At 34.8% G+C, this 10,472-nt stretch overlaps 1 protein-coding gene across 5 annotated transcripts; it reads left to right on the forward strand.

Moving 5' to 3' along the window:
- Nucleotides 1-10,140, forward strand: LOC110599719 (mRNA cap guanine-N7 methyltransferase 1). 5 transcript variants are annotated; one of them, XM_021736267.2, is made up of 14 exons: nucleotides 1-324; nucleotides 1,621-2,237; nucleotides 2,718-2,842; nucleotides 2,927-2,995; nucleotides 3,089-3,160; nucleotides 4,477-4,578; nucleotides 4,799-4,855; nucleotides 5,587-5,725; nucleotides 8,595-8,659; nucleotides 8,738-8,788; nucleotides 8,896-8,958; nucleotides 9,134-9,257; nucleotides 9,404-9,465; nucleotides 9,619-10,140. In XM_021736267.2, the coding sequence occupies exons 2-14, from the start codon at nucleotides 2,156-2,158 to the stop codon at nucleotides 9,712-9,714; spliced, it is 1,107 nt and encodes a 368-aa protein (XP_021591959.1). In that variant the 5' UTR covers nucleotides 1-324; nucleotides 1,621-2,155; the 3' UTR covers nucleotides 9,715-10,140. The 5 variants fall into 5 exon arrangements, with proteins under 5 accessions (XP_021591959.1, XP_021591962.1, XP_021591961.1 ...); XM_021736270.2 differs by having other exon boundaries at nucleotides 1,672-2,237; XM_021736269.2 differs by having other exon boundaries at nucleotides 1-314.
- The last annotated feature ends 332 nt before the right edge of the window (nucleotides 10,141-10,472 follow it).

Genomic DNA, 10,472 nt, shown 5'->3' on the forward strand with positions numbered 1-10,472 from the left:
TGAAAAAAAAAAAAAACAAAAACATAACAGCGCTAAACCTAAAACACTGAGACGAACAACCGCCCTCCATTCCCCGTTTCTGAGCCGGCCCACTCTGCCTCGCCTCCAGCCTCCCTTAGCCGCTGCTAACCTCCTGCCCCGAGAGGCGCAGCCTCCGGACGCACGTTCGACAGTCGCGCAGATGGTCTAGTCACGCTTCCAGCCGCGACAACTCTCCTCCCGTAGGTCCTAACTGGTTCCGTTCTCGCCTCCAGCCGCCGACAGCACACCTTCCGCAGCCCCGCTGGTCCAGTCGCGCAGCACACCTCCCGCAGGTCCCAATCTGTATGTGATTGAACCATAGCTATTCAATATATATATATTTTTTAATATTCAGTATACTAAATCTGGTCCTATGTGCATTCAATAGCTTCTTGCTTTTGTTTATATGGAATGATTTTCAATTGAGTTACCATAATATCATTTTCAAATGTTTGTGATATGGCTTGGAGTAAGAAGATAATTTCATTCAGCTCTTTGTTGTAGTTTGTGATAACTTTGATTTAATTTGAGATTCTTCCCATTGCAACTTTTTTTTTTTGATGTTCTGTACTTATTATTGTGTTGATGAATTAGGATGGATTCTGTTGATGAACTTAGATGATTTGTGTTGATGAAGATGGATATCTTGATACATTTTTGGATTGTATTGATGAATTTAAATGTATTATTTATTTATTTTGATGAATTTAGATGGCTTGTTTCTTTATTAATGATTATTTGTTTTAATTTTGTCAAAATTTTATATTTATTTAGGCTTAGTTATTTCAACATTTAAAATGGTCATCTTTATAACTCTGTTTGGGTTTGGGTATTTAACCCATGAAGCTATTTTGTGATTAAAATTTCAGCCAAATCACTTAGCTTTAATCGGGTTCAGATAGTATTCAGGTGATGATAAATGGGTTTGGATAGTACAGTTATAGTTGGGTTTGCGTTTTTGAGCACCCATAATTTCACAGTTACCCTACTCGATATCATCCCTAATTGTAATTGTTTTTTTATTCACACTTTTTTTTTGGAACTATTAAACTATATTCCTAGAAATCCAGTATACCCCTAATTTTAGGACCTCATGTCTTCACGCTTCTGTCCTTTGATTATTCGCTCTCTCAGGCTGTCTCACACAACTCTTTGTGGAGATCCTACTCAGGTTCTTCCTGGCATATAGAATTGTCACCCCAAATAATAGGACTTTGGTCCCTGTGTCTGGTACTTTATTTTCTAACTCACACTTGCATATGTTTCTTTTCCGGTGGTTTTTTAATTCCAATAAGTTTTATAGAAATTCTTTCCAGTAAGTTCGCTACAAATTCTCTCTTGCCTTGTCACTGCTCACCTAGTAAACGGTTGGTCCATTCTGTGAAATTACTCAGAAGAAAAAACCCTTCTGGGTTCTTTTGATCTCTGGACAGGGGAATATGCATCATTTATGGTTATTTTTTTGGCTTTTGGATTTTCTGCATTAATTGTTTGTATATAGTTTTTTTTAAAATTTTTTTTTATTTAGTTGTATTTTTTTTTGTGTATCCCTTGAAACCATTAGCAATTCCTAAAAATTTTCAATCTCTTGATTCTTAGTGATTCAGAAGAGGAAGAAATTGAACTTTCCTCTGTATGATTGGCTGACAGGAGCTAGCTGCTTCACAAATACAGAAGGTCTTCTGCGATTGGTTTGCCTTCATGCTTCCACTGTCCAACACAACTACTAAGCAAGCATTACTTGGAACATGCACTTTGCATAACTTCATTGGCCACTGCACCATCTGCTGTAATATTGAACAAAAGGTGGCTTTGTTATAGAAAGAACTGTAGCAGCACCCACCCTTTAGTTTTAATGTATTAGTAATAGACAACCAATAAAGTCACAAATTCTGAATCAAATCTTTTTGTTCCTCATACCCTCATTGATCAAAAGCCCAAAACTACAGACCTAATAAAAGAACCCTTCTTATGTTTAATTTTCTGTTTTTGGAATCATTCCCAGCTAGAAGTACAGTACACCACCAACGTGATTAATCCTTTCAGATAGAACCCTAAATTTATATATACAGCCATTGATAAAATAACAGTGAAACACTAAGTGTGCTTGATTTTTGACATTTGATCATTGGTCATGAAACGAGGATACTCTTATTCCCCATCGAGCTCTGCTGGTGATGGCCCACCTAAGTCAAGAGTCAAATATACTCCTGAAGGTGATCTTCATCTTTGTAGGATTTCCTTATATACACTTTTTTTGGTTTGTAAATTTATTTATTTATCTTTTGTCTATTAGTTACCTTTTGGACATGGCTTTTGTGGTTTACAAGCAGTTGGAGTTGGAAACTTTGCTTTTTTCTTGCGTGTATGCACACACACACATATGTATGTATGTATATATAACTTATATAAAGCTGATTGTCGGTTGGTTACTTGGTTAGGTTATAGTAGCTTTACCCTGTTTCTTTGAAGCTGAAAGAATTGAATATTCAATTCGTAGTCCTATAATCCTATATAAAGAAGATGTTATTGTAAGCAGAGAGGAATTTCAATTATTTAGTTATTTCTAGCAGGTCTAAGTAAAGAATTTAAGGCTGAAAACCTTTTCAGTCTTTTTCTTTCATTCTCTTAGATAAACATTGGGCTATGCCTAGTCTTTATTTTTCAAAGTTGAGGATTTGATTATGTGGACATAGGTGATGCACATTTTTCCGAGGATTTTGTTCAGAAGGTAGCTGACCATTACAGTGCAAGGACAAATCAGACTCTGGAAGAACGAGAAGCGAGTCCAATTATTCATTTAAAGAAACTTAACAACTGGGTATGTTGTGTAGTCTTGTGCTTAATAAACACTTCTGATTACATAATTAAACAACTCAATCAAATAAATCTTATGATTGAATAGATAAAAAGTGTCTTAGTTCAACTTTATGCTCGTCGAGGGGATGCTGTTCTTGATCTTGCTTGCGGCAAGGTATGTATAGTCCCTTGTCAGTTATACTCTAAGTTTCAGTTATTTCTTAATATTTGCTTTAGAATTCCTGTCTGATGGTATATTTGTTTGCAGGGTGGTGATCTTATCAAGTGGGATAAAGCAAAAATTGGCTATTATGTTGGCATTGATATTGCTGAAGGATCGGTAAATTTTGTAACCATTGTTTTTTTAAGTGCAAATTACGGGTATGCAATCGGTTGATCTGGTTTTGAACCGAATCATAAAAATTGAAATATTGAAATCCTATAATGAGAACTGAATTGAACCAAATCAAACCGAACTGTTTCGGTTTTCAACAGCCCAGCAAGCAAATGCTTTTACACTGTTCTCTTTAATCCCACAAGCAGCCCTCAAGTTGAGTAGAACGAGATACTGATTAGAATCCCAATCAATACACAACAACATTTCAATCCCACATCATAGCAACATTCAGTCAATATTTCATGAGTTAACATCTATTCAACTAATTCAAACAAGGACAACAAAACATTAAGTCCAAAGTCACAACAAAAATCAAAAGCACTGACCTAGACACATCTATCTTTCAAGCAAACAATAAAAATGAAGGCCAACAAAAACTCAAAATGATAGATCGAGGCATGTAATCAGAATGGTGGCTGTTGATGGATGTGTGATGAAGACCACCAGCAATAAGGAGCCAATCTTGGAGTCCTAACCGAGGTATGGAGGCCATTGATTCTGTGAGTGAAGCTGATGTATGGAGACGGCTGAGGTAGGCAGACAATTGATTGCTGTTGATGGGTCTCTCACTGGGATTGGCTCTGCGAGTCTGCGTCTGTTTTTGAATATATTAAATAATGAAGGATTGAGGGCATTAGTGAGGGTGAAGAGGCAGAGGAGAAAAGATGTGAATGTGACTGCGTGTGAAGGCTAGGGTTAGGAGGTAAGGTTTCTTGAAGAATCTTGGGCTAGGGCTTGCGCAATCAGTCTATAATGGAAAGGGTGCTTAATTTTTTGGTTGTTCCTGTTTTTTTAATTGATTTTTCAGTTAAAAAACTGAGCCGAACTGAAAAGCAAACTTTCTTAATATTCTAAACCGAACCAAACTGAATTATGTAGTAACCAAAATGAAAAACTGAAAATGAATGGTTCAGATTGTTATAGTTTAAACTGTTGTATGCTCTCCCCAAATATGAACAGACAAAAATCCTTGTAGTTTGTGCTTCCTTTTCTTTTTAAACAACTTCTGATTACATTTGTATTTTCTAGATGCTGAAGTTTTGAGCTCTTAACTCTATTTGTGTTTTTTCAATACTATAATACTTTGGTTTAGTTCTTAAATCTTTATTGTTTAGTTGTGGAGTCTTTGATTGTTATCACATGTTGTTTTCCACAATATTTATGCTGTTAACTACTTAACTATTAAAGCTTTTAGTGCTTAAATCTTTCTATCCATGTTGTTTAATTTTTGAACCATTTGTGTTTCATATCTATTACAGATAGAAGATTGCCGCACACGTTACAATGGCGATGCTGATCATCACCAGCGTCGAAAAAAGTTCTCTTTTCCTGCCCGCCTCATATGTGGGGATTGTTATGAGGTAATTTCTGTTGTGACAGCTTGCATACTGGAAAAGAAGCGTCACATGAACAGCCATAGTCTTAATCTTAATTGCATTTGTTACATTATTGTCTATGGATTTCTCAATTCGGTTGTATACTTGTATGCACCTTCTCAAAACTAACCCAATCGCATCCTTTTGATTTAATGGTGTAAGTAACTTGTTGATGCAACCTGAGATATATGTTTTGTCAATTCAGGTTCGCTTGGACAAAGTATTGGCAGATGATGCACCTTTTGATATCTGCAGCTGTCAGGTGAATCTTTGAACGTTATAGCATATTTCAGTTTTTATTTTCTTTCTAAAGTTGTCCGTGATTGTTAATTTCTTTATTTCCTTTTATACATATTTTCATCTAAAAGAGCAACATAGAAAAATCAAGGAGCTTGTGAGACAAACTTAGCGTTCAAATTATGCACTCCTTATGTAATACCCCATTGGCCATTGCTTTATTTTTGTTATTGTCATTGTTTTTCCTTTTCCCTTTCCCCCCCTAGTCTCTGAATGGGACTGATATTGGTTTTGATGATGTAACTCTGCTTTAACTTACCATATAAAAATCTTTAGTAAATGTTTGCAAATTTCTTGAATTTTGTGAGATCATGCACATGTGCTGGTGTAGCACCAGAAAGGAACAAAGGGAAGTGAAGGAACTAATTCTTAAGGGAAAACAGAACTAATTCTCAAATTTATTATCATTAAATAATTAGCATATCAAGTCTAAAACTACTGAATAATAGAGGACTAGCTATATGCTTAAAATTCTAATCAATTCAGGATTAGGAAACCCTATTTCAAGTGTAATTAGGAATTTTAAATAAAATGAACTAGGAAATATTAGTACCCAATAATAACTTACTAAACAATACAACTGTAGATTCCCTATATAATAATGAAATTCCTAAACTGCATTAGTATATTCACCTTCCCATAATGCATGACATGCATGTGTGCTGAATTCTGAAGCATCAACACTATATTTTGCAGTTTGCTCTGCATTATTCCTGGTCTACTGAAGCACGTGCTCGAAGAGCCTTGGCCAATGTATCAGCCTTACTTCGTCCAGGGGGCACCTTCATTGGAACAATGCCAGATGCAAATGTTATTATCAAAAAACTTAGAGAAGGTTTGTCTTCTGCTGCTTAGATTTGTTGTTTGTGTGTCTGAATAAATATTTTGAATGATCAACATGGAGTATTATAATGAATGGTGGCTATTCTCTTGTTGTTAGCACCTTTTAGTTTTGTTTCTGTCAACGTAAAGAATATCATGGAAAAGGAAAAAATGCAATATTAAGGTCTCAACTAAGAAAAATGTGCTCTATACTGAATTCCCATACACTACGCACTTATTAAGCTTACTTTAATGTGCTGACTTAAAATCAAAAACTGGACAACTAGGAATCCTTGCTTACTTTCTGTAGCCACCTGAATTTTGATTTATTGAAACATCCAATAGGTTGAAATTTGAAAAGCATAAATCTCCTTTAACTTCAAATTGATTTGCGTTAATGTGAGTTTGCAAGCATAAATGTCTCTGGAATGGGTTTTTACATTTTATGAAGGACAATTTCCACAACCTAAATGGCTAATGCTACAAGCTCACAAATATTGTGGTAGCAATTATACAAAATTTCCCTCCTGTCCCCCTATGTGTCAATTATCCCCCATTGTGCTAGTGTTTCTCTCTGCCAGTCCTGAAGCACAGTCACAGACCTTTTCCTCCCTTTTGCTTGACTTGCAAATTTGCTTAATCAGGATTTTCAGATTTTAAACAATTGACAGATTTTTTGCTGATTGCTGAATAATTTTAAATTATGACCTCAATTCATGAGTTTGCTGATTAACCAATTAACAGACTTTTTGCTCTGTTAATGATTTTCAAACCTACTCGTGATATTGAAGAGTAAACCATAAAAACTAGCAGTGGAAGTTCTAACCTTTGAAGAGTATTTTTTCCCTCTTTTTTTACGAGATAGATATTTCTATAAGAGAAAAATAAAAGAATTTAAAAACAACTTGTATCAAAAGAAACTTAAAACGTCATGTGGAAGCAGAACAGAATGGAACAAAATGTTCATAGTTATAGAAACAGGACAAATAATTGAATGAGAGTGTTTTGGTTAAATCATTATAATTCTGGTTGTGGAAATGGCTGTACCCTGTATGTATGATATATTTTTCTTAATTGGCTCTATATTTTTTAAACATTCTATATTGATCAATTGTATGAATATATATTTTTGAGAGCATTGTAAGAATGCTTCACTAAAATCAGATTGTAATATTCTCTAAACAAATAATTAAAGCAAACTTTAATTAGTGCAGTGCTTGTTAATACACCACTAATTCTGTGAGATATATCCTTTATTCTTATACATCAAAGAATTGCAGATTTGGATCTTCCTTGTTCATAACTTGTCTGGGTTCTTTATTTGTTTTGGTGACACTTCATTGGTTATTTTGTTATCCTTGTTTTTCCTTTGATCTCAATTAGTTAACAGGATAATTTGTTTAGATGACATTTGTGATCAATGTATTTGATATTTTGTTGATTCCAAAAATTGTGTAAAAAGTGAAGTTAAAATGACTAGATGCAAAGGGAAAAAAAATGAAGACTGGATTGTGAATGAGGTTCATATTGTAGAAGCTAAATTATAATAAAGAAAATCAAATGCTCCTGAACTATTGAATCTGTTCGGTAGGGCTGAGCAATTGGTAGGTTTAGTTCCGAACCAAATTGAATTTGAAAAACTGAAAAACCGAAAAGAATAATATTATAAACTGGAACCAAACCAAAATATATAGTAAAACTGAATTAAACTGAACCGAAAAAGTCAGTTTGGTTTAATCAATCGATTTAGAGACTTTCTTCATAGCAAGCTGAACGATAATGTGATTTTCCAAACACTTTCAACTCAGCAGCAGCAAACATGAAACTCAACATTCAGCACTAACATATTCACATCAGCAACAAATTACATGTACAAAAACCTAGAATTTTCAATCAAAAGAAGTTTCAGAATCAAACCCACAATTTTAGTATCCATAATCACAATCAAAACCTACAATTTCTGCACTTAAAAAACTAAGCATTTCAGTACCGATATTTCAAAAAGAAGTTTCACAATACCAGAACCCACAATTTCAGTATCAAAATTTAAGTAGCCAAGATTTCAGCACCATATGTAGCATCCACAAATCCAAAGCCCTCGACTCTGCATCATTGTTGAGATGAGGATTGATTTGCGTCAGAAGCTAGTGACATGGAACTACAAATGTGCGATCAAAATACCCAAAAGCTGGCAAAGAACAGTGGTTCTTCTTTGTTGCGACTTGTGATGGGCAGAGGTCGACCTTCATTGCAAGGAGCAGTGGTCCTCTTCGTTGAGAGAAGCAATGGAGCCATTGTCTCTTTCATCACGAGGAGCTGTGGATCGGGAGGAGGATTGGTCTTCTTTGTGGCAAGGATCAGTGGAGTGGTTTATCTTTGTCACAAGGAGACGAAGAAGAAGAGCCTTTGTCTCTTTCATCCCGAGGAGCTGTGGATCGGGAGGAGGATTGGTCTTCTTTGTGGCAAGGATCAATGGGATGGTTTATTTTTTTCACAAGGAGAAGAAGAAGAAGTTGACAAAAGAGAAGAAGAAAGGTTGGAGGTTAATTCTGTCAGGTGAGAGGAGTTGAGGGAGAAGAGAGAGGCTTGGGGTGGGAGGCGGCAGATAGATAGAAGTTAGGTTGGGGTTTAACCATGTTATATAAATAGGCAGTTTGGTTCGGTTTTTACCATTGTTTAACTGAACTGAAAATCGAATTATTCTAAAATCAATGACCGAATCGAACCAATAGGCCAAATAACCTAACTGATTGGTTTGGTTCGTTTTTTAGTTTATAACTGAAAACTGCATACCCCTACTATTCGGTTTTTGTTACATTTACTTTTTTTGCTTTGTGCTGATGAGAATTTAAGGGTGATGGAAGATGCATTTTCATGTACAGCTGAAGAACTTGTCTTTGGTAATAGTGTCTACTGGATACGTTTTGATGAAGATTACTCTGAAAAGGTGAATTCTTCTCCCTTCTTAAGATTATATTCCTGTAAGTAGTCTCTATTCTGACAAGTGGTTTGTTCTGTTGATCAGAAATTTAAATCTTCTAGCCCCTATGGTATAAAATACAAGTTCCATCTGGAGGTAATGCTATGTACTTCCTCTTTATTTGACTTGTTTTTCCGATTCTAGATGTTCCTTTTTTTAACGTGATAAATTGCTAAATAATTCTAGTTTTTTTGAAATTGCAGGATGCCGTTGACTGTCCTGAATGGATTGTCCCTTTTAATATCTTCAAATCATTGGCAGAAGAGGTATAATGTTATTTTATGGTGCGTCCAGTGGTGTCTGTGATCTTAACCCTTTTTTATTGTTCATAGCATTCATGCAACTTATGTGATTTGTTGATGCTTCAACTTTGAATTTTTTTTTTTTTCATTAGTTGGCAAACTTTGTCTGTAGAACTGAATTTTCTTTCAATTTTGACAGTATGATTTGGAGCTGGTTTTTGTGAAGAATGCACATGAATTTGTTCACGAGTATTTGAAAAAACCAGAATACATTGACTTGATGCGAAGGCTTGGTGCTTTGGGTGATGGTAACCAAGACCAGAGTAAGCTTCTTGCACTAGGCATCTGTTTCTTCTTTTCTTTATTTTTTTGGTTTTATATTTGTATGTTGAAATTTTGATTCTCATACCTTTTTAATTAATTACTTTGATAAAAATTTTTTGTTCTTGTTCTGCCATTGGATATCCAGGCACATTATCGCCAGATGAATGGGAAGTAGCATATTTATATTTGGCGTTTGTGTTGAAGAAGGTAAAGCATTATCATGCCTCCTCAATTCAATAGAATTGTACTCTGTCATTTTATATCTTTGCCAGCAAGAAGTGTGTTACTACACATCATGCCAATGCTTTCTTATGGGTTCCTGGCTAGCAAGTTGACGAAGTCGGTTCATGTTTTTATCAGCGCGGGCAACCAGACAGGATGCAAACTAATTCTAGACGAGACAAAGGAAAGATGCATATATCAAAGGAGGACATCATGTACATTAACAGCGTGTAATGTAATGAGACGAGCAAATATGTAGGATCTGAATACAATAACAAGGGTTGTGCTTTTCAGGGGGGGGGGGGGGGGTTAGGTCCGAGCAGCTCCCTTGCGTTGAATGATAAAGATAGGCATCTGCTGGGCATGTTTCGTAAGCCCTCTTAAAAATCCATGTTACTCAATTTTGTAGATGCAAGTAACAAGTACTGATGATCATTGGTGCCATTTTTACACGTTTATTTTCTCGGGTCAAGAAGTATAAAATAGTTGAGCAAGGAAAATTGACTGATGGCAATAATGTGGTGCATGAGTAGCATAATAACAAATTTCATCTGTAATTTTCTTATTGAACTGTAACTGTAATGAGAATGATTCCAGCAGTCATAAGGCACGTTCTTTGTGAATAATGGAATTGGTTTACAGGTGATATGAATGGTTCAATTCTCTGTTCTGGAGAAATTTGGCTAATATCATTCTCTATAAGGAACTAGAGGAGATTCTCTCTTTTTTTTTTGGGTAATCCCATTATGATTTTTACGCTAGAATTTATTTAATTTTATTAGAAAAAAAATTAAATTTAAATGATAGTATGAATTTTTTAAATTAATTTGGAAATTAAGATTCATTAATGTTCTGATGTTTGAAATCACTGATGGGTTGAAGTAATACTGTTTTATTTTTATTTTTTATTTTTCAAAAAATACCCTTTTAGTTATATATAAAAAAAATCTTAAATAAAATATTTGAAAATTTTTCTAATCAAATTAAATTGT

This window comes from Manihot esculenta, chromosome 14 (assembly GCF_001659605.2).
Source record: "Manihot esculenta cultivar AM560-2 chromosome 14, M.esculenta_v8, whole genome shotgun sequence".
Taxonomy (NCBI): domain Eukaryota; kingdom Viridiplantae; phylum Streptophyta; class Magnoliopsida; order Malpighiales; family Euphorbiaceae; genus Manihot; species Manihot esculenta.

What these genes read in the sequence shown, in the direction of transcription:
- LOC110599719 (XM_021736267.2), top strand. Translation starts at nt 2,156, where the DNA reads ATGAAACGAGGATACTCTTATTCCCCATCGAGCTCTGCTGGTGATGGC. An exon ending in TATGTGGGGATTGTTATGAG is followed by an intron (nt 4,579 to 4,798) that starts GTAATTTCTGTT and finishes TTGTCAATTCAG; the next exon opens with GTTCGCTTGGACAAAGTATT. An exon ending in TATCAAAAAACTTAGAGAAG is followed by an intron (nt 5,726 to 8,594) that starts GTTTGTCTTCTG and finishes TTTCATGTACAG; the next exon opens with CTGAAGAACTTGTCTTTGGT.